This window comes from Polyodon spathula, chromosome 26 (assembly GCF_017654505.1).
Source record: "Polyodon spathula isolate WHYD16114869_AA chromosome 26, ASM1765450v1, whole genome shotgun sequence".
In the NCBI taxonomy this organism is placed as follows: Eukaryota; Metazoa; Chordata; class Actinopteri; order Acipenseriformes; family Polyodontidae; genus Polyodon; species Polyodon spathula.
Window position 1 is genome coordinate 19,679,537 of NC_054559.1, and position 27,964 is coordinate 19,707,500.

General features: G+C 41.2%; 1 protein-coding gene across 6 annotated transcripts in view; it reads right to left on the bottom strand.

Moving 5' to 3' along the window:
• The window catches only part of LOC121301086 (nuclear factor 1 C-type), an 87,115-nt gene that overhangs the window by 9,459 nt on the left and 49,692 nt on the right, over positions 1-27,964 (bottom strand). For 2 of the 6 annotated variants that reach the window (XM_041230204.1, XM_041230201.1), the window contains exons 3-11: positions 18,959-19,030; positions 17,982-18,056; positions 17,511-17,655; positions 16,764-16,888; positions 12,440-12,511; positions 8,203-8,331; positions 7,212-7,396; positions 6,435-6,594; positions 3,505-3,590 (exon numbers count right to left, since the gene is read on the bottom strand). In XM_041230204.1, the coding sequence (XP_041086138.1) occupies positions 3,505-3,590; positions 6,435-6,594; positions 7,212-7,396; positions 8,203-8,331; positions 12,440-12,511; positions 16,764-16,888; positions 17,511-17,655; positions 17,982-18,056; positions 18,959-19,030 (1,049 nt within the window). The remainder of the gene's footprint in view (positions 1-3,504; positions 3,591-6,434; positions 6,595-7,211; positions 7,397-8,202; positions 8,332-12,439; positions 12,512-16,763; positions 16,889-17,510; positions 17,656-17,981; positions 18,057-18,958; positions 19,031-27,964) is intronic. The other 4 variants (XM_041230203.1, XM_041230202.1, XM_041230205.1 and 1 more) reach the window with 4 other exon arrangements.

The following is a 27,964-nucleotide window of genomic DNA, read 5'->3' on the forward strand; positions in this document are numbered from 1 at the left end:
CCACATCATATTATGGCGCCTTATCACCACAGCTCTCACAACACTCTCTGAAGTGTTTGCTCTTTTTGCTCTTGTGGATAGGGACGAAGCACCTGCCAACTGAGCACCTGCTGCCAGCCATCAATCCTTCTGTGACTGAAACTGACTTGTACCAGGGAGACGCAGCTTGTATACATGGCACAGTGGTTTGCATTTACACACAGGGACGGCACTGCATAGCGCAAGGCATTTCTGTGTTATACAAAAACAATGTTGCGGTCAGAGCCACTGGCACAGGAAACTTTGCACTTGGAATGCAAAACATGTGCCCAATCACCAGTGATCTAGCTTTGACCTCGTCAGACTGAGTGAACGTGAAATCATTTCTACATCGAGAACCCTTTGAGCTGGACTGAGGGAGGGCCCAGGCCTAATCGCTGACAGGTGCCAAGAGCAACTAACCTTTCGAAGAAGGAATTCAATTGGCTGCCCGCCACCACGCCAGCAAAGCAGCCAATAAAATGCCAACTCCTTCTTGCCAAGTGGGCGGCACCAACAACCCCCCACCTTATCCCTCTCAGTCTCTCTCTTTTCACTGTGCCCCACCTCCCTCTGGCTGTGCTGGCATTTCTTTATCACATCTGCAGATGCTTGAGTCTTTAACCAAGCAGAGGCTGGGCAGACGTACTGTGATAACCAGTCACTAGGATGCCTCTCCCCGTACTTGAGCTCTGTGTACTCAAACCCTGAGCAGCAAAGAACACAGCCCAAGGAGTCCGGTTTCCATAGAAGCGTGGGTGAGTTTTCCTGTTTCGGAAACCCGAGCCACATCTCCATGGAAACGCACGCAGGCCCAGGACCTGATGCAGGAAATGGAGGCTCCCTCCAAGGACAGCGGAGGAAGTTGTTTGCATGTTCAAACAGAGCGTACTGCACAGACCCTCATTCATAACACATGCAGCGTTTGGCATCCATTGCTCCTTTACTGTACGTATTCCGAATGCCGTGCTATTCAAAGGATAGGAAACGGGCTGGGTCTTGCTGCTGTTGTCGATTCGCATTTGACGTTTGGTTTGTGAAACATTTGTGTTTCATCCCTTGCAACAGAGCTCCCTTCATCCAGCTGGGTTCTAATCTGATTAAACCCTGCGATATATAAAAGATGCATGTCCCTGTTATGTGTCAGTTTGAGTAAAACAGCCAGCAGCTCTGACAGACTGATAGATAGATGGCTTCAGGAGCTGGTCTGGCGTTCCAAAAACAAGAACCCTTATGAGCCTATCATGTCACACCCCACATGGTGAACACGATAACCACCTTGGCTTTGCTTCTCTTATCATACACGCTTAGCTTGGACTGCAATTGGTTAAAATCCGATTAACTCCGTTTTCTATACATTCTTTAAAAATTCTATACATTCCCATTTGCACTTAGCTTTGCGTTTCTATGAAAACCTGTACCAACCCAAACACAGCCTGACTCAAACAACATTACAATATTAGACTTGAAAAATGTAGCTATTAGAAACCTTTCAGCGACTGCGATTAGGACTGGGATACTGTTCCTAGAGAGAGAAGAAAACTACTGTTAACAATCATTCATTCTACACAGCCTTGGAAACATATTTTCTACACGTTAATATGCATTCAAACAGGCATGTGCTATATTATTTTAAGGCATATGAATTGAATTTTTTATGTTTTATTCTTTCTTGTGATCATATTGTCTCTTATCCTTTATTACACTTTGCTATGCTTTTACTACAGTAAAAACTTTTATAAGGAGACCATCGCATGCCAGACAATTACGTTTGGTTTCTATGATTCTTTCCACTGGCGACATCCTAATAGAACTCTGGAAACATATCTGCAGGTTGAGTTACACTCCCTGGCTCACTAGCGCAGCCTGAAATCTCATTGCAATGCATTTAACTTATAGGGGTGGGGGGGTGGGGGTTAGCCAGCCAAGGAAAATACTGCAGTGCAGCACAGACTGGGAGAGGTGATAAACTATACCGCTCTCAATAGCTGAGATGGAAGCATGGATCAGTGCCAGTACTGAGAAGGGGAAGGCCGTCTGTGTTTACGGTGGTTTGGGTTATCAGTCTGGAAGAGTTAAGAGAATCTTAAGTGATTGTAGCTAACTAAAACAATTCCAGAAACCTTACCTGCTGTGCGTTTGTTTTTATACGCCTCACATGCGCAGTTTTTAAAGACTTTCCTGTCATCTGGTAATAAACTGGGTCTGTTTGCAAGCCATGCTTTCAAATAGAGTTGGACTTCCATGGTTATCCAATCAGCTTTATCCCCTATTTGCTGACATTCTTACATCCAAAAGACGGTTTGACCCTGGTTAGACACCGGTTAAAAATGACCTAGGAAGTACAATGCAAGGGAGGCAACTAGGCAAGGGAACTGAGACGTTTCCTTAACTTAATATGAGTGCCCTGCTAGATGCACCTACACCATCTTGTGTGGGCAGTAAGCTATATGCTATACAGGGGTCCCATGATTTCAATGGTATTCCATTTAAAGAAGGGGTTTGCGTTCAGCTGCTGTTCGGTCCCTGACTCTTTTGCTGCCTGTGGATAACGAACATGCTGTAGAAAATGTGCACAGCACAAAGAAGGTCAAAATAAATCAATAACAGGCCTTAGAGGATTTGGTAAAAGACCCAGTTCTTTAAATATTTAACACAATGCTTTTATACACAAAAATATGCACACACAAGCCAGTGTGTGGGCGACAAGCTTTATTTTACAATGTGTGTGTTCGCTAGTCGCATTCTGGGGTCAGTATACTTGTCTGTATTCCACCCCTCTTTGATGTGGCCGTGACTGGGAGTGGAGATAAACACCAAACACAGGGAGTCATCCTGCAGACCACTGCCTAGAATGGTCACTAGTGCATATAATACAATCTCAAGCTGTACACTTTTATATAATACTGGGATGACCACTATTAAAGTGTTCCACTGTAAATCTGCACGGTAATATTGCAGTTCTCCCACGGTTATGCAATTACCATAGCTTACTGTTATGTATTTACCTCTGTGCTTTACCATGCTTAGCTAGTATTACAGCAATCTAACATTAGCAGATTAATGAATCTGTCAAAGTGGAAGCAATGTATATTTCACAGCCTCATTAGATCCAGCTGACTTTATAACTCGCTTGGGCATTGATTACTAATACTACTCAAAGTTCTAGCATTTGTTTCGCCTTATCAAAACATTTACATAAAAACGTTGAACAATGAACATTTTAGAACTCAAAAAGGGTTTTGTTTGTTTTGTTTTGGTTTTTTTTCAATCTGTGTTCAAATCGCTTTCAAATTGGATGTCAAAACGATTTTTGCTGTGCTGTTCATAAAAAGTATCAGCATATTAACTGTCAAAAATAAATCGATTACAAAACCCGCACCTGTAACTGCAGGACCCTCGTGCTGCCTGCATCAAGCTAGCACCCCCCTGACAATGCAGTGTGTGGACAGTCACTTGTTGTAATATCAGCAGTAGTTGACCTACCTGTGCCTGATAGATCGCCCCAGGATCCCGGGGTCCTATTCCTACAAAGGAACGGTTGGCAGGGGGCGTGCCGGGGGCTGAGTATGCTGGGAGGGACAAAAGAGAAACAGCCTCAGCCACCCAGTACTGCTACCTCTGACTATCATATTAAAGCATTGTCACACAGTCTGTAGTGCTGCACGTGGATTACATGCCTTTCTGTACTGGGAACAGCGAGTTTGACTTTTGTGGCAAACAGCTTGGCACAGGAGACAAGATAGGAATAGCAAACGCTTCCATATATACAGTACTGCCTTGCTGATAAAGACACTCGTATGCCGTACGAGTCCCGCCTCCTCAGATTGCATCACACTGAGCCCTGGCTCCTCACTGGATTATACAATGTGCTGCTTACAGGCACCGCCATGCTTTCAGGTGTTTTGAATGTTGCAATCCAAAGAGAGATTTTAACCAGGTTACATTTTCTTGCTTTAAGGCAACAGCATGCGTAGAGATTCAGGAAGCTCACCCCTCCTAAGATACACTGAAATGTATTCTACCCAGGACATACATTTCTGCCTGATGAATCAATTAGGAGTTATCAATTAGTAGATTTGTTGTGCTGAATTATTAGGCTTAAACATAGAAAGAATGTCGCAGTGACATCAATATGAGTGTCAAGGACAAACTAACAAGCAAACGTCTTAAAAGAGATCGGATTTCCTGAATTACACAAACACGTAAATATTGATTTATTTTGAATGCTCAATTACTTGTACTGCCCCATTTTGATAAGTGCAATTTAACGGCATCTCAGCGTGGTGTAAGCTATGATACACAAGTGTATAAGAGTTACTTAACTGAATGGTTATTGCATATCACTGTTGCCCCTTTTGATGATCGTAGACCCCCAAAGGTTTATGACTGTTACTGAGCTGGATGGCTTTACCCCAGAAGACCCTGAAGCTGCAACCCACTAACGATCTGGGAGAACTGAGTATCAAAGTGTGTTTTTGGTGGAATAGTTAGCAATCCTGGTAAGTAACATTCTAGGTACGAAACTTACTATTAGGGGAAAGTCAATAAGGCTACAGAAAACAACGTGCTTCAGGGGTTGCTTACTACTGAAGGTGCATTCACCGGGGTCTTGACACCTTTGGGACTGCTAATAGTGGCCTTAATACTGAAGGTGGCTTTTTATTGCCGTCAATAAATCAGAAACCAGGTGGCCTTAAAGGGAAGTTTTACTGTCTTGTGACAATGAAGCTACAATATCTCTTTAAGAGCTCTCCTTGGCTCTCCTGTAACCTTACTCGTTTGTTTTCCTATAACAAAAAGTGTCTCACTTCGTGATGGAGTCCGGGCTTCACAAATCTGTACCGTTCAGCTTTGCATATGTAATAAATAATAGTCTAAAAATGATTCCAAAACCGCCACAAGAGTTCTCCGCCCACCACCCCCCCGGGGGGGGTTGTACGGCTCTGTGCATTGCTCAGGGATTCTGAGAACATTTTATGAAAGCAGAGAGCCAGATTGCTGAAGTAATGGCTTGTTATGTAAATCACGCAGCGTTGATAAAATACATGCCTAATCCCTTGTAAATTAAATTAACAGCCTTGCTAGATAATTAACAGGGTTTTTTTTTTGTTTTTGTTTTTTTTTTCTGAACTGATACATCTTCCCTGGGACTTGCATCTTCATGTATTACCATATTTTTTGTATTAAAGGTTATATATAAAAGATTCACAGCAAGGTAAATTGCAGTAGCAAAAGCATTACAGAAAGTATGGCTCTTTATTGCAATGTTACAAGTGAGATGCTACTAGGGGGTAAATTGGTAACGTTTAGTTAAGTTTTGTGAGGCAGATTAAAACTTTCCTGGAGGCCTGTTTTAGACCAGGGCCTCAAGTTTAACTGGGTTAGAGCTCCATGTGCTGAGCCAGTAGCTGTGCATCACTTCTGTGTGTGTTGTCAAGCCTTTGAAAGCGAACACAAGCCAGCAAAACAACAAACAAAAACTGAAATCCTGCATTAAATAAATCCAGTATTTTATTTCAGGGAGGGGTGACAGTCCCAAGTCACATATTTATTTCAAAAGGTGATAGCTCTGTGTGTAATAAAATATTACCTGGTGATAAAAAGGGTTAAGGTTCAGTATATGAGTCATGCTTATTTACTGCCAGCTTTAAATTATTATTATTTTTTTTTTAACCCTTTAATATGTGAAGTGCATTCCTGACCAGCTATTTAAAATAAATAAATTAATTAATAATAATAATAATAATAATAATAATAATAATAATAATAATAATAATAATAATAATAATACATTCTGCTATAATAGAAGCACCATCTTGACAAGGCCTTTTGTTGAGTCGTTGGAAATAATCTGTTTAAATCTATAACAATTACACACAAACCTCTGTGTCAGATTCTACTGGTGAAACGCTGATAAAGGCATTAGCTGAAACCTCTGTCGACTTGACTTAGTTGCTTATAACGCTGCGGCCTGCTAATGGTTTTGATAATGGTATTAAAACAACACTGAAAAATATATTATTCTCTCTGCTGTTTCATTTACATGAGTCCTGCCATCTTCACGATGTGTGAAACCAGTACGGCTCTCTACCGAGATTGGCAAAGTGATTTTTGAGATACGTCAATAAAACAGTTTGGAAGGTTAGATAAAAACAGCAAATCACAGGGAGTGTTTAACACTGTACGCTGGCTCTTCGCTCTTGTCCTTTATTTATCCATCAGGACACCTTGATGGAATTAAGCACTATAATAAGATGCCAGCCTTCTATTAAACCCTATATAATGGTAAGCCAATGTTTTTCTTTTTTTGTTTTGTTTTTTCTGTAACTGTAAGTGACTTCAAAACTGCACAATGAGAGGCTTGGGGAAGCGACATTCTGTGTTCTGGGCTCCATTTAGAATGTGAGTCTTACTAGGTGATGTTGGAGAATTCGCTCCTCCCTCTGTGGTGGTTGTAGCAGATTTTGTGTCGGGTGGTAACGTCAGTCGGGACATGCCTGGGAGAGGTGGTGGTGCCAGCATCTGTGAGGAAATGTAGTGGCTGGGCACTTTAACTTGACCACTGCCGTTTAACTAGAAAAGAAAAGAGACAACTCAGGTGTGTGAGAGACAGAGACAGAGAGAGAAGTACGGGCACAGACAGACTGTTTTTTTGTAGCACCAGTCTGTGTACTAATGCTGGCAGCTCTGTCTCGGTGGCATGAGAAACCAAAAGAAATGACAATACGGGGGAGCCAGACAGTGCTGACAAAATGACAGGGAGACTGAGAGGGGCTATCAAAGAACTTCTATTCGCCTGCCAAGAACTTTGCTTTGTTCAGTTTTATTCAATCTCCCAGATTCTGTCTGGGAAAGTGTCGGGTCCCCTTCTATAAACAGGTTCCCTTTAGAAAAAAAAAAAAAAAAAAACTACCATGTGCGTTGTACTGCATAAAAGAAACGGATTAACAAACAAACAAGGGAAAACACATGCAGTATTTTACAGCCACCCCCACCCCCCCTCGTTATATATGCATAGAACTCTACACTATATTAAAATGAATATATACAGTATCTACATAATATGCATCTGACTGTTTATCTGTGGAGTTATTCATAATCACTCAACATTTTGTACATGAACTGATTATTTTTACTGGGCGCTCTGAATAATAAAAAATGACGAATTTGAAACTGGAGTTGTGGCTTACCGATCCCGGCTGCTGATTGGACGGGTCGCAGGCGAGCGAGACGAGATCCTTGAGGGGGTCCTGGGTGCCGAGGTGTGGTGGGTAGCGGATGGCCGTGTGGGGGAAGTACGTGGACGCTGTCTGGGGTAGGATGGTGGTAGTGGGGAAGTGCAGAGATGAGGAAGGATGTGGGCTTCTGGAGATCCCTGCAGACAACAGCAATACAAGAGGGGACTGTGAAGTAATATCCAATGCAAAATCCAATGCGATACACAAGTGTTTGTATATGGCATCCCAGTTAAAAACAAAACCAGGCAGTGTGCTACTCTATCTAGATCACTGTTCAATATCAGCTTCACATCCACTGTGTTGCCATTGCTGGCAATGCTGTGGTCTGCTAACAGCTAGTGTGATCATCTCAATGATCGACAAGCTGATCTCTCTTTAGGGTTACAGATACAGAGATTGTGGTCTAAAATTCAAAGGGCCTGTTCATGACTTATTACTATGCTATAAGATTTAGCATAACTCTAGCGATCAGCAGTTTGGAGACATGTGGTCAAACTCGGGAATCAGTCTTCCAGATTCGCCATATTCTGCAGCTATATTGTCATCATCATTATCATAAACACACTGCTAAAGGGGCCATGAAATATAGAGCGGAGTCGTTCGGTTGCAGTTTTGCTACAGATGTTTCGTCTCCTTCAGAAAGGAGGAGCTAATAAAAGACTGGAGCTGAGGCTTTGGAAACGTGGCCCAATAAGAAGTCTCGTGTGATGGGAGGTGATGTTTTCGTTTGACACTAAACCCATAAACTGTTTGATATTACTTGATTTACATTTTTATAAGCCATTATTAATACAAACACTAAACACACAAGATGCTCCACAGAACACTCAGCAGATATAGACTTCACAATCTTTTGCATATTTTCCCGCAGGTTTGCACTGCCTCTAGCTAGCAGTGTTGTAATTCAGACAGGATCCTGGGGTAAATCTAGCCCGCGTCTTACCGCTGTGCACAGCGATGACGGGCCGGTGGTGCTGCGTGAAGCTGCTGAGCCGCGGGGAGTTGTCCTGTGGAGACGGGCTGTTGAAGGGAGACTTGTCCATCTCAGTCTTCTTCACTGTGGGAGAGATCCCTGCAGAGAGAGACGAGAGAGAAAGAACACCAGGATTAAAGCTGAGTCAGACGCAGTGGAAGAGGCGCACTGCTGCACTGGGGGATCTCAGGACAATAAAGACCAGGCACGCCTTTGGATAGCAGCTTCATTCTCCCCTTCTGTTATTACAGCCCAGTCACACACACACACATACATTTATCACTGGTCAAATTGCGAGGTGATTCCAATGCTTAAAAAAAACAACTCTTTCCGTGTTTTTTTTATTTATTTTTATTTAACACATTATCGAGTGGTTGTTAGTTATAGATGTTTCCTATGCTTACACAATTAAGAGGTGTCCTGGAAAAAAAAAATCAAAGCAAGTGAAAGAAAGTGAGTTTCTAGAGACGGCAGGTGCTTGTTAGTAGTTGGAGGTATTTAGTGTTCTCATGCAGACAGCTAGCAATGATCTAAGGGAATGTCCAGTGAGTGAAACGCTGATTACACTTTCCGTGTGAGGGGCGAAGGGGAGAGTTGTGTTTAAAAAGAAAGAGGAACACAAAGGGTTTGTCGTGTATTGTGTGCTTACGGTAATATTTGACAACTTTGTATATCACCGTCAAACTCAAAAAAGCTATTCATTGTGGCTGGCTAACCAACGCAGAAACAAAATTATATAAAATAAAAGTTAAGAAAACTAATCTGGGAGTCACACAAGATCGTTTTTCACATTTTAACATTTGAAAGGCCCAGGTAAGTTTGCTTTCCCCTTGCAAAGTTGTCAAAGCCTTCGAAAATAAGGTAGCGAGCTGCAAAAACCGTTATAAATATGATCCCTAGTAAACATGTACCACCAAAACCTATCCTCCAGTTTGTGAATATGGTTTCTCTATCTAGCGTTTCAGCTCGGCTGCTTCAGTAATGCTGCATTCGTCTCTGTATACCTCATACTCTATACGCTCAGCACTCCCAGCTCCATGCCACCGCACGGCGCCTTTCAATTTGATTTATTCATCTGAAACGAGGGTCTGAACTTGATAAGCCTGTAAAATAAACCCCACACCAGGCTATTAAACAAGTTACAGGTACAGGAGCTCTCTTTAAACACTTATTCGAGAGTCTCATAAAAGCCAAACCTGCACATGGGAAATGGGATGCATATGCCTGCCATTATGACAGAGCTGCAGAGCTGTACGAAACAGGTCCTCTAAGGTGAAACCAGTAACCACGACACAACAGCTTCTTTTAGTGTTCCTGGAGGATCGGAAGCAGGTGTGAAAGATTCTAAGTATTTTAAATGTATCCCACATCCAGCAACTGTTTGTAGACATCCTGCTAGCAATGTAAACCGAAGCAATGAAACTCCAAGCTAAACCAAATCATTTCCCCTTGGATTTTAAAGTACCTGGTGCTACACTACGCTAAAGAAACCTTCCTTTGCAGGCTTTCGGATATTGTTTCGCACTTTCATGGTCATTTCGCCTGGAGAATTAAACTACCCGCCTCCTCTAAACACTAAGGTGCTTTGCCTCCAGTCTGAGGCTTGCCTCCTAATAAACACTGCCGAGGCGAAATGACCTAGCAAGAGAAGCAGCAACAGATTTCCTATAAGATAAGACAAGCAAACTGACATTTCTTTTAACCTAGTACCATTCACCATGTCTCAAACAAAAAATACAGGCTCACGATATCACGTGTTTCATTCAAAACAGGGACCTATACGGTGAATAGAAAAGCATGAAAAGTAAGGTTTATGAAATTATTTTGTAAGCTACAACCTTGTTATTAATGCTAATTAGTGGGTTAATAAATCAAGATTAATCTAGAGTGCCAGTGTGAGAGCATTTAAATAGATTCATTTGAAAAGACAATGCCACTTTTCATTTCTCTTTCCCGACCTACAGCAAGGGGTTTAGAATGTCAGTTGCAAGTTGTATAGTGCCGGCGAGAGAATGTGCAAAGGCCTCCAACCGCTGTGTCTCCTTTGATTCCAGAAATCCTGCTAAACATACAAATATACTTAAATGAAGCGTGGTTCTGCTACGGCATGTAAATGTTCCAGATGGAAAAAAAAAAAAAAACAGCAACTATTTTATCGTTGACAATTAAAATCGATAAAAAAACTACACCTAAATGTGTTTTCTTGCGCAAATATTTATCTGCAGGTACTAATCAATAACCCAGCTAGGGATCAGTTTCAGAACTGCACCACTGAATAACGTCATATTATTTGTCAATTGTCATTAATCAATGCTGCTCCTGTTCGCCCAATGCAATACAGCTGGCCTAGTCAAGGGGCCTTTTCCTGACCAAATCAACGATCTGAAAATCAACCCCTAAGCCTGGGCTTCCCAGGGAAACCCAAATTCCTTTTAAAGTCGGTCTGGAGAGCGCTCAATCCCAAGTTGATGGCAACCGGAAATCGAGCCAGTGCTAACCCTGAGTCCCGGATGAGCCTCTCCCCTTCACGGCTTCACCAGCTGAAACCCTCACTAACTAACAGTCTTGTTAAAGCAGTCTAGACAGGAAGACTACTCTGAGTGGAAGGCAGGCCAAGGGGGTGGGGGAAAGGTCACACCGCTGACCTTCTGAAGGCTGAGGTCAACCAGAGGGTGCCAACAGAACATCCCAGGTTAACAGATTTTAAATCACAGATTAAGAAAACAGTCCTTGGCCTGCATCGTCCTTGACCCTGGTACTGTGTTGTCACTGTGTGGGTGGCTTGTGTTTATGAGGACAAGACCTGATGCTACGTTAAATCCAATACTTGCTGGAGGGCAGAGTGTATATGAGACTGTAATTACCTGTAATTTGATTGCTTCCAGAGCATAATGAACTCAACACCTTGTTTCGCGTGTGGAGTTAATTTACGAATGGGTAAGAAATTTCAGTTCCAGGTTGTATAAGAAATAAGGAATACCTAGGTTCTGTAGGGTGTAACGATACACTTATCTGAATTTCTCTCTCATGAAACACCCCAACTTAAAGAAAAATGGTGGATGAAATAGATGTTTCTATAAACTCCTAAATGCTACAGGAAAAAAAACCACAACTCCTGCTGGTTAGTATGAATATGATGTACAGTGTTACTTTAATAAGAAAATGAGGGAATACAGGGAGATCAAATGTTATTGCATACAACAGGACTTAAAATATCAATCCCTCCTGAAATCAGGTCATCGTGATCAAGTCCACACTCACATGGACAGCCTCATAACCTTTATTGATCGGAACTGACATCGTTGGAGATCATGAGGTCAGCTGGCCATTAGCGCTTCTGTTGTGGTCTTGAAGGAGCCAACAAAACAATACTTAAGTAAACCTTACATGAATTGCTGTCGCTTCATAAATCTCAAATTTTCCTAGCTGAAAGATGCACATATTATGGTAAATGTGTATTTGATCTTTTAACGTTTTTTTTTTTTTTTCTTCATCATAGCAATTAATGCTGCCTCTGAGAGTAAAGCAATGAAGAGGCACTGAAAACAGATAAGCTTTGGTACTGTACGTGGTCAATTATTTCATCCCCCTTATTTTCATTTGGAACTTCAAATTCTCTTCCCTCACCATAGCTCAAGAGGACTGAAGCTCAGTCACCCAGGAATTCTACAAGTTACCAGCCTCTGGAGGAAAAAGGCCAGCCCTGTAGCTGACCGGGAACCCAGGCCAGTGAGGAGTACCAGTCTGACGATTTTGCCTCCCTATCCCAGTGGAGCGTCAGCGCCAGTGCTCCCTGTGGAATCCCTAACGCTCCACTCCCTCCCCTCCCCTGACTGTATGACTCACCCTGCACACCACGTAGCCGTGCCTTCACTAGGGCAGACCCCTGGGAACATTCTTTTAGAGTGCATTAAAAAAAAAAAATCAAATACAATAATGTTTGTGTCTTTCATATAGGAAAAAGCGATTCACAAAGCGATAGTAAAATGAAATTTGCTTAGGGTTCCATCATTGAGGTAACAATAAAACAATGCAGGATTTTCACAGGGAAACACACACCCTTTAAACTACCTACAGAAACCCTGAAAGATACAGCCACGTAATCCACAACCCTAACAGTGTGCTGAAAGGTGTGGGTGGTGGGTTGGAATTGTGCTCGGCAGTATCCAGCAGAAACCTGGGAAAGCCAGTTGTAAAAGCGACGCACCGTATTTGACAGGAGACGTTGACATGATGAGGCTGGGATTGAAGAGCTCCCGGTAAATCCTGACTGAACAACCTGGGATTAGACAAAACGGGGGTTAGAGGGCCTTTGATTTAGTTTAATCAGAACAAGATCCTTCCCAAACGACACAGGAAGGATTGAGTAAGACGATGTTAAGAAAAAATGCCTGTGTTATGGGCATGACTGGGCTTGCCTGTTGCAACTTGTAGCTGAAAGGTGTTTTTTTTTTACTGTAACATTGTGTTGTTGGTGCCTGACATGCCTTCAATTACCTGTTGAGAACCCAGGCCCCAGATTCAGTTTACAGTTGCATTTCAGTGTAATGTTTGGCTGCATTTATGTGCAAGGAAATACATCTTTTGTAATTGTCGTGTTTGGAATTGTTCAGGGTACATAGGCAATACAGCCAATCACTGCCTGCGATCTATTATCAGAAGGCTAGGGAATCAGCCAATAGAAGCAAGAGGGGGCGTCACCTTCCTGTCTGGACAGGAAGCTGATAAGAAAGTGAAAGAAAAACAGATAAACATTACAAATAATAAAAGGCTGGGGGGGAGGGTTGTACACAACACACCTAATCGTGGTATAAACATGACAAAAAGGTACACTTTTGTGATTTAAGAGCGGAAAACAACACATTTCTGGTGTCGTCTGATGGTACATGAGCTACTTGAATAATGCCTCAACAGAATGTAAAATTATACAGCACAGACAACAACACACGGGTATATCCAAGGGGAAAAAAGTCTTCTGTTAGAACAATGGGGGTATTTAGCACAGATCCCTTTTTTACCCCCCACACGTGGCATAGATATTAAAGACAAGACTTATTGCACAAAACCCCTAAGCTATTTAGAATACATGATTCCTTTGTTTGAATCCCAATAGAAAAATAACAAGTCAGATTAGCCCTCAAGACTATACGTGATTCAATAGAGGTGTGGGCGTGCTGGAAAGAGAGTCTGATTAGTAAAAAGGAGGAATATTAAACAGAAATGACAGAATAAAGGTTAGAGTAGTGTGTTAATTCACAAGCATTGACAGCTCAAGACGTCCAGTCTGGCTTGAAGAGTTTGGTCTCAAATGAGCCCAGATTTAAAGTACAATTGTCTGCCTCGTTTTAGGAAAAGCCCAGGCTTGAATGGCTGGGAGGGCCCAGTGTCACTGTGCATCATTTTCATGAGCCATAACATTTATAACACACAAAGATAGCATAAATGTGGCAACTAAATAAATGAATATTAGAAATACATTAGAAATAAAGATAAACAAGTTCTAGTTTTCTTATATAAACTGTTGCTTATTGTAAAGGGTAACCAAAAATAAATGAAGAGAAGCAGACTGAACATATTATTTTTTTTTGATTGACCAAATATTCAAAACTATTTTTTGCATTTGAAAAACAAAGCTGTTTGGCACGCTAGTTCGCTCAATGCTAATTCAGAGGTGCCCTTCAGATGCCTGCTACAATCACATGGGACCCGCTTCCCTGACTTGCTTCCCTGCACAATGGGGAGAATTGTTAGCAGCCACTCCCACAAGAAAGATGATTCTGTCTGCCCTCACAGCCACAGTTATTAAGCAAAACTATTCAAGAAACCGCTAATATCCACCTGGCAACTAAACTGGGCCTGAGCACTCTTTGTTGTTGTGTTACCTGATCAAACAAAGAGTAGACAAACCTCCGTATTAGCGATTTGTTTAGATGCCTTGGAGATAATTAACATGCTAAACTCTATTCCAGCTTTAATCGTGCTATTCTGAGTCTCAGGCTTCAAGAGGGGAAACTCTTGTAAGTACAACAAGCCCTTTGATCATCCGTGTCATTACCTCAGTCTGGACTACTGAAATTAGTAATACCAAACACTGTTATAGCAGGTACTGAAGTTAGTATACCAAATGTTGCGATATTGCTGCTACAAGTAGTGATACCAAACACTGTGGTATAACAGCTACTCAGGTTAGTAATACCCAAATAATTTACCGACTATAGGTTAGTAAAATTACCACACACACACTGCCAAATTCCAAAGCACTAGGATATAAAGGCTATAGTCTGGGTGTGTCACACAACTATGCTATAGTTAGTAATACCAAAAACAGGGGGCTTATTATCTGAAACAGCAGTGGGTCAAAATTATTGCTTAGAGTTCTAGTGACTTTGGTATGCAATTTATTTATATATAAATTAGTCTCTAGGCACCCTGTTAAGAACATCCAAATGTTAATAACTGAGGCATACCATAATAGTTTGGTGACATTATGTAGAACTCGGATTCCCTTGACAACTGACATCCACTCAACGTGTCAGAAATATAAAACAATCGTTTATTTAAGAATAAAAGGGGTGCACAACTAATCTAACATTACAGAAAGGAAAGGCTTTTGGTTAGAGATATGCGTGAATAGTAATACACAGTTCACTGATTCTGTAGTCAAACGATTACAACGACCAAAACATCATTAGCATACATGGGTAATAATATTGAATATGTCTTATCACACAAAGTGTCTACTTTGCATTAGTACCCGTTTCTCATTGTAATCGATCATGAAAATTTGCAAGAGAATGAATTCAACCCATAATACATTTCTTACTCACTCACAAACAGGAAGTTATATTCTATTCCTAGAACAGTTTCCATTTAACTTGATAGCATTTACTTCAGTTACTTTCTCGAGTCATGAAGTGTTTAATATTAGACATGCTGAATACTTATCGATTTCCATATACAGAATCCAATCTGTGTCGATGAATACTTGAGCTCTTGATCCGAAGTTCCAATGAAAACAGCACCTGGCTGTACGCATTGTATTGCATAGGCTCGCAATAAATAAGCCTTTTCAAATGGAAATCAGCTTGTGGATGTCCAAGTCTTGCAGAATTAGTTGTTGTTGGCAGTTTTCCAACTGGGAATAGTTCCGTTGATCAGATGTAACTCAGTTCAGCTAATGTGTTGCAATTGAAAAGTTATATAATTTGTAGAAGTGTTGCAATTCTTGTTGCAACTCCTCTGTACGGCTTTGCTTCTGTTTACTGTTTCAGACTCTCATAGGCCAAACAGCTACGGCTCTCTTCAAAGCTGATTTTAGCCATTCATCAGAACACTGGTTCTTCCTTGCCTTCCGTGAATTGGAGCACTTATGTTCTCATGATTCTGCAACTTTCTTCAGAGCAGTTTGGCTTCCATGTCATTCCTCAGAGCTCCACACCACCTATAGCAGGTGGACACTCCTCGAGCAACTTTCCCTTGTCAAAAGCACGATTAGGCAGCAGCGCATCTGGGCAGCAGCACGCTCACACTTCGAAAGTCAGCGGCTTTTTGTGATTCTCTCTTCAACCCTGTGATTGGTTAGTTTGGTTATTTTGGGCTGTTCCCGAGTCCACGTGGCGTGTTTCTCATTGGTTGTTCTCGTTCAGAGACAGCCCATTGTTCTCAATTGGTCCGCTATTCCGCCACCCTGTCGGCTGGATTTACAAGACGGTTTGATCACTGTTTTGAGTATCAAGGCATACTTAAAACTGTCTGGAAGTTGCCTTCTGCAACATACTGCTGGCGCCCAAATGATTCATTCAGTGATAGGTAAAGATAAAACGCTTGTCCAGCAGTTAGTTTACGACCCTTTCTAAAAGCATTCTTTGTCAGTGGGGGAGTTTGTGACCAGACAAAGAAGACACAGAGAATAATTTAAGATCCCCCTCTGCATATTTCAATTCTATTAATTTCATACCCAGAATGATATCATGACCCCCCCTCTGACGTTACAGAGTAGTAGTGATTTCTTTGGACAACCATCCACCAGCCTGCCCCAGCATTTAATTATGCAGTACCATTGTTATTTCAAAACCTCAGTGATATGTGTTTACCCAAACCATCAGCACATGTTTAGTTCAGCTCACATAATAGATAAACTATTATTGAACGGACCGTTATATTTTGCCATTCAATTGTTCTGCACTGTGGCAAGAGAAATTGGAATGCTAACACATATTTTGACATACCAATGTTAAGAAAACGGTATGACCTAGAGCTGGGGAGATAATTGATTATAATAATCAGGCAATTTGTTCGGTCATTATTTTTTTATTGTACTAATTTATCGATAATCCAAGAATCGGAATATTTGTTTCAAGCCCAGTTGCTGCTGCTGGCGATGCTGTGGTCTGCCAATGGGTCTGCATATACGCTGAGATTTTGACGGAATCCCCCCCCCCTAGTATTTCTACAAGGTTTTGAAGGAACATGGAGCGCACATCCAATCCACCACCATTCCGTCTAAATCTAAACGCTTGGTTCCCACTCACCCCCCTCCATCTCATCAGGCCAGTTTCTGCTGCTGCTGGCGGGGGAGTTGGGAGAGGTGTAGTACTCTCCACCTGGGCTAGTGTCAATGTCATCTTCCATGGAGCCAGACTTGTGCCTTTTACTGCTGTGGGGAAGTAAAGAGACTACCGTCAGGAAGTACTCTCACTGCAATTCTCTCACAGAATATTCTCAGCCAATGCCCCAGTTTTATAATTCACAGTTAGACTGTTTAACCCTTCCAGGACTGGGATCACATAACACGTTCTTATGTAAAAAATGTTTTTTTTTTTTTAAATGCCACATTGAGGTATTACCAGGCTCTGTTCTGAAGAGCAATTGAAAGTCTGTTTATATGAATAAAATCGCATATGAGGTTCCTCAAACTTCTGCAAAAAATACATAGAAACACTAAAAGGAACTTCCATTTAATTAGAAACGTTTCAACTGGAAGCGTTTCTCAATGCCTTCATTGATTCTTTTAGTATTTCTAAATCTAGCGCTGTTGGGAGTTTCATAGTAATGGCTGGAATGGTTCTGGACTATGTAAAACCGAGGTCCTATTGCAAGTGACTCTGCAGCAGTAGCAGCTGTGATGCATAATTCACCCCCCAAGTCTGTGTAAGCTGCTTTGAATAAAAGTGTCTACTAAATAATAATAATTTTGGATTTGCTAATAAATAGCTTTGCTATCTGAATGATCCACGACCTGTTGATGGGAAGCGCTGGCCCTCTGCAGCAATACTCACCCGCTGGACGAGGTGCTGGGCAGGGTCCTCCTCAATCCTGCCCCTGGTGGGTTCAAGTCATAGGCCAGGTGCCCCTGGAGCTCCCCCAGGGAGAAGTTTGGGCCTGTCCCCGTCACCACTGGGGCTGTAGGTGCACAACATGGACCTGTTCACTAAAACTCTGTCTCATGAGACAGCCATTAATACAAACTCATATACGTGTGAATATTGTGCTGCAATGTCCAGTGCTCCAACAAGCAGAGTCTGCTGAATCTCACTACCTCATTTACAAATACTCTACAGCATGTGTGTGAACAGCATAATGTGTTGTATATTTTAATGATCTAAAGATCAGGTGGATATTTATACCACAGTCTTTAACTCAATATCGATCACTTAAAATCAATAATACAAGACTGCAGAATACCATTTTTATAACCACTAATGGCACTTCAAACTTAGAGCCAATAATTTATTCAAAAAAAGTCTTACTTCTGGAGACTTGAACCAGTTCTGTTACATTAAAAACTCCTGAAGTCACAAAGCTGTCCTGAAACTCTGGGGCATCTGCAAAAGACATAAGTCACATGATCTGAGGGTGATACCCAACACAGAAGAAAGAAGAAGAAGAAGAAGAAGAAGAAGAAGAAGAAGAAGAAGAAGAAGAAGAAGAAGAAGAAGAAGAAATTGAGTTGGCACACATATTGCACAGTGGTCCTCATGCCCTGGCACATTGTCCATGGTATTGCATTGACTTGGTTCACCCCATTGTCTATCAATGAGAAAGTGTAACGGGGATTTTTCTGTTTGCTGCATCACAGAGAAGGCAGGGGATTCACATGTCTTCTGTTACTGTAAACGACTTACAAGAAAAAAAAAACACCACGAGCCAGCCAAGCCGAATAGCTCTGGCAGATGTCATTGTAGATTTTGTGGTCTGCTATTGGTGTGAAAAGGTGAGGAGGTTGAATCGCTGATAAGACTGTACCACGCACACGGCAGCTTTCACTGAACCTCTTCCACTCGAAAAAAAAAAGAAAGAAAGGTGCCCATTTCCTGCTGGCCTCCTTGCACTTCTCTACTCCCCCCACTACACACACACGCACACACCACACACACACACGCACACACACCACACACACATGCACGCACACACATGCACATACGCATGCACACACAGGCGCCCACACACACGCACAAACTGAACCGGGTGTTGTTCTATTGTCTTCTCAAAGCCATGCTCTGCTATAAAAAAACTAAATTATGCAACCAGGTTTGAAACTAGGACTCGGTTAGCCCCCAGATAGGAAGTGAAAGAAATGTGTGAAAGCTACGTAATGATGCAAAAAGGGCATGAGGGCGGTAAATATCTTTGCAAACCAAGTCAGACACAGTACCCATACAGCATGTATTTATACAGTCACTTCTAAAATTCTAAGAGTTTCTTTGGGGTCGGTTACATGACTTACCCATTGTGGCTGTTTTACTGTGTTCCTGGTCTGAGCCAATCCCAGTTCTGGGACTGCTGCTCTGCTCGGATTCTGTAACAGAAGGATACAGAGGATTTGGGATTAAAGAGACCTGAGCTGGATAAAGCTCTGGAAACATGAGCTGGCACTGCAAATGTAAGCTCACGATACATATCCTGCCTTCTGATCTGAGCAATTCTGAGCAGCCCCCAGTGTGATTCTCCATTGTTGTAGTCATAAATCATTCTTATTACCTTGGATTCCTTTTTTGTTGAAGTGAATCCTTTTATAAATGCATTCATTAAACATTAGTTTGTGATTGATTCATTGCTGCCTGCAGATCCTACAGCTCGTGAGACTCCCTTCTAGTTGCAGTTTCTCAAATGGATTCTATATCCAGGAAAAAAAAAAGGAAATCAAATAAATAAATCAAATAAAAACTGGTTTCCCATTCAGCACGTGGTTCTTCAATATTCAGAATTAAAGACTAGCCCAGATTTATACGTTAATCCATTTTGAGTGAATAAATACAAAATAAAAAAAATGTCTTCTTGACCTCTCAAATTGAAAATCCTGTTGCTGGTTTATCTCAGTGAGATTCTGGCACTAAGCTAAGTGATTAAATCCCACTTTTTTTTAAATGCTTTTCCACTGAATATATTCCCCTCAAATATAAAAAAACAACAGCCAGGTTTTTTCAGCAAGACTCTGATTCCTGCCCTCTGAAATTATTTACATAAAAACATGGATACACCATTTAATAATTCCCCACTTAATTATTCAAACAAATCATATCTTCATGCTGTTTTTAATGTTACAAATACCAAGTGAATACACAGACACTACAAGGCTACAGAAGCAGAGGTCCTCATCCTTACCAATGGCAAAAGTATGGCTTGGTCCTAAAAAAGCAATGGTAGCCCAAGGGCAGCTCCAGTGAGTCGTAATGGTAGAATAACTCCACCACAGTGTTAACCTTCTCGTATTTTCACATACCAATGGCATCACAATGGTATGAACCACAGATACAAAAATAAGACATAACTACATGAGTACTGTCTAAACAGGCTGTCTTTCGCTGTGCTAGTTTGCAGTGTTCTGTACAGTATAAAAGCTGTATCTCCCTGTTGCAAGGCCGTCTAATAAAGAAATTTCAAAATCTTAAAATACACAGTGTAATACAGACGATTCTTGCATGACAGCAAAGAGTATAATTCCATCAAGGGGTTCTGTGGCATCGACCACAAGAGCAGTGGTAAAGCTGCCATTATGATACAAGTCATAGTGTGTTATACTGTGCATTATATGCATTTCACAATATCATTCACAAATTACATATCATTAACTCTCCCCTGACCTAGACAACGGGCTCTTTGAGAATAATGATGTGATTGATCAGCGGGTACGAATATACAATGCTGTATGTAGATAAACAAACTGCCCACGTCATGAAATAAAGTGTCTGCCAACAATCCCACGCTACTCCGACACACATTCCTCTGGCAAAATGCAAGCCCTGACCTTGGAGTAGAAAGCTCACTTCCAACACAGATCCATGGGCCGCCGGTCTCTTATATGAACACACACACACGCAGTTGCTCAAGCTGTGCAAACGCAAAGCTCCTTGACGTCTTCTAGTTTAGCGTGGAAGCAAAAGTTACACAAGTCCTGAGCAGAGCTAACTAAGGCATTACCAGCAAGGGCATCCCAATGGATTTGATACAAACGTTACGCAGCGGTTCCCGTACTACAGGAGCCCGTGGCCCGGCAATGGATTACCAGCTTGAAACTTTCCATTTAAATAAACGCATGGAATAGAAGAGCTTGCGGTTGCGCAGGACTTCATTGCCTGCTGGTGTGCAAGTGTATCAACTCATCTACTCTTGTGTTCATTGCTATTGAAACAGATAGCTACCTACACTAAACTGTTGTCAGGTTGGCGTTTCAAATCACAGAAAAATGCTTTTTTTTTTGCTTTTTTGGGGGGTTTATTCTGGGAAAAAAAAAAAAAAAGTCATCCCTGGTGATTCTAACTTACTTAAAAGATATTTGCGGGTTCGCTTTGAGCATAGTTGCTGCAGGACGATTGCTTCTCCACATGCACGCTCTCTCCTATGCAAGGCACTGCCACCATCCACCACAGAGCCGATCTGACACCTGTTGGTCAGCATGATACTGATTTACCCTTAACTCTTTCAACACTGCATACAGAGCTAGGGCATATAACTCCACTCAGCCCTGCACACCAGTAAACTGATCTCAAATAGTAGCATGCATGCATCAGTTTTGTTTGTTTTTCAGTGTGGCATTTAATAAGTTGGACTTCCATTAACCCTTTCAGTCCTCAAGGTGTCCTGCCTTATCTTAGTGCCAGATGTTGACACACGCCGTCAGAAATCACATCCGTAGCACAGGAAACTGGAAAGTATAGACATTGTCAATGAAACCTGGGCCTTTACCCACTTATGGAAAAGTAACTTTTCAATATTACCTCAATTGTCCTGACTGACCGGCTAGTCTGTACACTGTACTGTCCAGGAGGACTGTGCTCCTTGAGCTAGTTCTGGAAAGATCACTGTGTCTTAAAGGAGGTTTTGACCTCGCCAGCCCAGTGCTGGTGAAAACACAGGCACATCTTTCAAAAGAAGTTAAAAATAGACAGCTGTGAAAGTGTCAGCAGAAAGCCAAGGCTGCAGACCAGCTTCAATAAACAGGCCCGACGAGGACTAAAATAGCCTCCTGTGATATTCTTTGAGCAGCTTGTTGTTGCTGTAAATCTGATCTCTCTCTCCTTGGCCAGAGCGCAGACCTCCCTGACAATGGGCCCCAGTCTTTGGCTCACGACGAAGGGAGACGGTGGAGGAAAAAGGCAAAACTCCCGACATAGGGCCAGGGTGACCAAAAATAAACCTTTAAATACACTGTATGAAATTTCTTGCCATACACCTATGTGTGATTCTCTATTGGTGAATTCTGCTTAGAGCTGTCTTGCCAACTGTGCTCAACTGTTTCTGAAAAGACTTCTTAAGGCTGATGGGGGAAGGTGAAGGAGCATATTGGTGTTGCAATAACTGTGCTAAACTGGTTCTGAAAAGACTTCTCAAGGCTGATGGGGGAAGGTGGGGAAGCATAATGGAGTCACACCCACTTCAGTGCTACGCTTCTCTATGGGCTTCGATGCAATATGCAAAACAGCAAGAGATTCACGCAAGGGAACAGTACACACACAAGAAGAGCATGAGAAAATAATATTTTCTAAATGATAATATCCAAACTTCAATCAATGCATTTCAGGTGTACTGAAATACACATTCATGTGTAAAACAGCCATCTGGAAATTTTTACAAAAACTATGCGTTGAATGAAAACTTGAATGAAAAGGTAAATAAAAGTCAAGTGTACTTTTTCATTGAAAATATGTACAATTAACAATTTACAAGAAGGATGAATCACGTGTAATCTGCAGTATCAGATTAACATATTTAATTATAATCCCGGATTGTTTCAATGGAGAAACCCTAACAGAATGTGGTCCTCATACAGCAGCACGCCAAAACTAGATTAAATTAATTCCATGTTACCACTGGTACCATTATACCAAAAGACTGCAGAGTTGATACAAACTTAAGTTTTAAAATAAAACTATTCCAACTTTATAACACTTAAATCAGGTGCAGTGTCCCTTATGCACATGTAAACAAACCGGACTGCCAATCTTTGCTTTCTGATCTGCACAGAAAACACAACCGTAGAACAGACAGCAAAATAAAACTGCATTTTGGATTAAGACTGAAATTAGTCTCTTTTGTAAATGTAAAGTGAACAAGCATATCCCTTTCAAGATTTTACAATCATATACAATTTATGTCTTATATTTAACACATGTGTACGTTCCCATGACACCCCCTATTCTGGTTGTTTAAGAATTGTGTTTGGGTACCAGCTTCAGGATCTACACTGATGAAGGCACTAGCCATGTCTGCTTCACTTTAGTCTCTTGCAGGATAGTTTTGGTAAAGGGATGGCAAGAGTTAAGTGCGAGCGGACTGCATACTCATTGATCTCTGTCTTCAGTAGCGTGTTGCAGTGGGTATGATTTCTATTCCAAAAGTTGTGTCTGTAGTTTTAATTTTAGCTGCTGCCCAACAAGGGCACTGGCAGTCACAGACAAGTAACAATTCCAATTTTTTTTTTTTTTTTTGGTAGATGTAAAATTCTCTGGCCTTCAGCTTCACGAGTTGACTGTGCAGAGAAAGCTCGGAGCTAATCCAGGGAGTGAAAAGACACAGAGAGAAGCAGGAGGGACGTGGAACAGCACCACGCACACCCGACTTTCTTAAACTAACCTTTCGTGTCTTACTTTTCAAAGATAAAAAAGAAAATAAAACGATCGCACGTTAATTAATTTGTAATATACATATACTGTATATACATAGATCTAATTATTTATTCATTTATTTTTTTTTTTTTTTAGAGAAGCGCTCTATAAAAAGTAAAAAAAAAAAAAAGACATTGGGAAAAAAAACTCGCCGTTTGATGACGTCAAGGCAGGGGCGGTCACCGTCAGCCATTTTATATTTGGGGATGGGGGGGGCAGCCATTTTGTGCACTGCTCCTTGATCCCAATTATTACTTTTTTTCTAAAGCAGGAAAGAGTTTGTGATGGCATTTTTTTTAATTTTTTTTTAATCTCAGTTGAAATTCCCCATGTAATCGGATCACGCTGCTAAGTAAATGAAATAACCTGGTTTGTAAACTGCAGAGTGTGTACAGTCGTGTCTCTGCCTTTGTGAATCGATACTATAAATGCTTAATAGCTGCTCTCTCACAGAGCAGCACAAGTGTGTGGTTTTTATTTTTCTTGAGCAAATCAACCCAACCCCCCCCCTCCACCCCCCCCACCCTCCCCGAGTTACTGTAAATATTTTTCTGTTTTCTTTTTAAGCTAAGCTTTTTTGGCATCAGTTAGGAAAGCGCCAGGGAACTTTCTTGGCAGACATTTCATGTACGAAGGAGAAAAAGAGTATAGCTGGCAGCCATTTTAGATTGCTCTCTCTCTCTCTCCCCTTCTCTCCCTCCCTCCCTCTCTCTCTCCCCTTCTCTCTCTCCCTCTCTCTCCTTCTCTCTCCCTCTCTCTCTCCCCTTTCTCTCTCTCTCTCTCTCTCTCTCTCTCTCTCTCTCTCTCTCTCTCTCTCTCTCTCTCTCTCTCTCTCGCGCTGTTGTCCGTACTTCCAACACGGACATGTGCCAAGAAACCTCCTTCAGAAAAAAAAGAAAGAAAAAGTCAGCTAGCTGGCAGAGAAAATTGCTCTGAGATGACCGAACGTGAAAGTGATTCCTCTAGAGTAGCTGAGGAATTAACTGTGCAACCACTAAACAACAACAGAAGGAAAAAAAAAACAGAAACCTCTGAAGAGCCAACACTTTTCACTACTAAACCCGTCGCTAGTTTTTCCAAAATCCATAATGGCTCTAGCTTAACCAAACCTGTTTCTCACTTTAATAAAATGTTTGTCTCTCTAAATATATTAACCTCGTTTTGAGATTGCTCAGAGAATTCTAATGTCAGTCCCAGGCCTGCGCTTCCTGATTCCACAAAACGTAAACACAGTGACCTTTCAAAGCTGTTTAACTGCTCTATTTATAATGTACAGTATAGGTGGAGCCCTCAGTTAATGGTTAATGGTTAAATGAAATGCAGTCAATGGCCAAACAACTGTGGTTGGACTTCCAAGCAACTGCCTTCTGAAAAAAAATTATCTCAATGTTTCATGTTTTCAATGTTTTCATTGTCACGAAAATGTATTGCAGAATGCATGTGGGGTCTCGTTTCAATTGAACATTGCGAAATGCAGCAGTCATCAGCGGCGTGCTTGTTAGAGCAAACCTTAAACCGTTATAAATGTCTAAACACAAATATTTATTCTTTCAAGGCTTTCAAAGCGATTTGAATTCCTGAAACGCTCTTCATTTGAAGATATCAAAAGTTTTTATTACAACATCTAAACTTTTCTCTTCGAACATATCAAACATTTACAGATCAGTGCTTAAAGACGTAACAAAGCTCCATTTCAGAGGCTCTCTGTGTTCAGCGAGGTAGTGAGCAAATCTGAGCACAATAAAGGAGCGCAATCTTCATTAATAAGAGTGCCAGGGTTAAGCCACTGGGAGCCCCGTCAGAAACAAGGAAACAATAACACATTCTATTGCTGACTTTAGTTTTTGGATATGAAAGGCAGTAGCATCTCCAAGAACATCAACCCCACCCCCTCCTCTCCCATCCTGAACCTGGGCTTCTTTCCCAGTGTCCAGCCCTCCCTCCAGCACACATAACATCCTTGGTATTGCTGGCTCCCTCTCCCCAGGTGCAGGCTGGGGGGGCGGGACGGAGGGAGGGGGGGTTGGACAGCCTTGCTGCCAAGTGTGTGCCAGGAGATGCCAAGTCTTTCCAAAACAATGCACACACCAGAACGCTGAGTGGAGCCTTCATCTGGCTGATATCTGCTGCAAGGCAGGCTCTAAACTGACAAGGCTCCCTTTTCAAATCGATGGAAACAAAATAACAATAAAACGAGACTATGAAGGGATGCGGAAAAGGTACAGACGGGAAATACGTTTTTTTTTTTTTTTACTAAGACATGCTACAAAATATACAGTCCTTTGCGATTTCTCCTTGTCTGCCTGCCCAGAATGCTCAGGCCTAGAAAGATTATTATTCTAGGTTGTTTTTTAGAAAAATATATTCCGTTCCACTTGACTCTGGGTCACCTGATAATTGGAGGGTAATTGTGTTTTTTTTTCTCTGCCCATACAGAAATAAAAGCTATGCTACTGACGATCTGTAGTAAACAGGCTTGAGAATCTCGCCTAATGTTTACTTTAACAATCTAAACAGTGCCCGATCTGAATACTGTTCACACTGAATTAATAAGAGCTTAAAAAAGTGGCAGCATTTGGATCTGCCACTTCTGATATCGGAAGATGTCATCATCGCACGGCCCTGCATGTCACAGAGTCGTTCAAATAACACCTTTCCAGTTTTCAAAATACTTGTTATCCATTATATATAGATATATAAACAGAATCACCTGTTATATAAAAGAATACACAATCACCTATCAAACATATGAAATAAAAAAGTAAATGAACCAATAGTTCAACGCTTTACAAAAAATCAACATGAACATACTGTACAATTTTTAGAAGAAATCAAATTTGACAACATATAAAGGTATAAAGGATAAATGTTTAAACGGTATAAAAAAATATTAGACAATTTTAGAATATCCCCTATATATGACAACATTATCCTCGTATAAAGGATAAATCAAAAGCCTATTTTTTTATATATATATATATATATAATATAGTAGTATATATATATATAATAATATATATATATAATATATAAAATAGGCTTTGAATCATCCCTGCATTTTTAAAAGGGACCAGCAAGGTTAATGCATAATTGTCACTCAAAATTAGAGATGCATTAACAGGATTAAGGGACTGTCTACAAAGTACCAATTTAAGAATACATGCTGTAATTATCTCTCTCTCTTTCTTAGTTTGTGGTTAGCAGTGCCTCTGATTTGATACATCCTCTTACCACGAGTGAAGCTGCTTTGTCAGTGAGAATTAGCCCACTGTGCACTAATAATTAGCTGGCAATGATGAGCAGGGCTCCAGTGTTTGCGAACACAGAGATGGGCACTGGAATACTGAAGTTTCTGTGAAAGATTCCACACCTAATACCTCACACAAGAGCTGCTGTTTACACGTGGCTGTCAAATCACATTTACATGAGGGGGGGGTTGCAGCTGGCACAATTAAATCCAGTACATAATTACAGGTCTGTCACTCTCATGACAGTGTTACAATAGAGGTGTCTATTTTCTTTGTCCAAATCCTTGTACAGTTTAACCCTAAAAAGAAACTTCAGTAGAAAATGTTTTGATTAGAAGTCTTTCTCAATTTAGGATGTTGAGAAAAACTTCTAGTCGAAATGTTTGGATTTTAGTGCTGGGACAAATATTTGAACAAACACTGCATGAAATGTCTTCAGACCAATAACTACCAGAACTGAACTAGCATGCACCTGCATTTGATTTTAATCACGCAAGACAACATCTTGTAATAAATACACTTCCTCCTTCAATCCTTTTTTATACTGCCATACAACTCACAGTACCTTTCTTTAAAAGACTACAACTACCAGAATGCACTTGGTTGTGGAGGAGCATGCAGCTTCCTGGTCCACTCGTCCCAGCAGCTGTGCACTCCAACAGGCACTAAGGGTTTAACAGCATATAATTACTGTACGGTTTCTAAACCGTTTCCCACGTCTCGAAGTGTTGGACTCAAGCTGTGTTTCATTTCTGGAGGAGTGTTTGTGTGAGTGTGAATCCCTTTACTAATTATGCTAATTACTAGGCTGATAATTGCTCCGGTTGACCTTATCTCCTAATTGTAGCTTCCTGCAGCATTCAAATCCAAGAGCCAATTATTTGGTGCCTAATAATACAGAGCAGATTCTAGGGATATATAGAAAGGGCACAGCTGCCAGCTGGCATATGTACACCCCCCACCCCCACCCCCCTCCTCCTCACACACTGATTGACACACGTGTAAACCTATCAAAGACAGAGCCTGACACACATCTTAACCAATCAAGGTGAGAGAACCTCAAGCTCCTGGCGCTGCCTGCTTTTCAGAACAGAGCCATGCGTCAGTGTTGTTGATAAATAAAAATGCAGTCAAAGAAAAAATATGTTTGACTGCTGTTTGTCTTCAATTACAATGAACTCTGAGCCCTTTAACAAGTACACTGGTTTATGCTTTTGCACATTTTTATTGAACATTTATTACGTTATTAGATCCCAGTTTGATTGCACGTTTCCCTTACCTCGTAAACAAACACTCCAGCTAATGACTTCATCAACTGCCAAAGGCACCAGAGCCTTACACAAGCAACTTGGCAGATTTTGAGGTTTGTATTTGGCATAC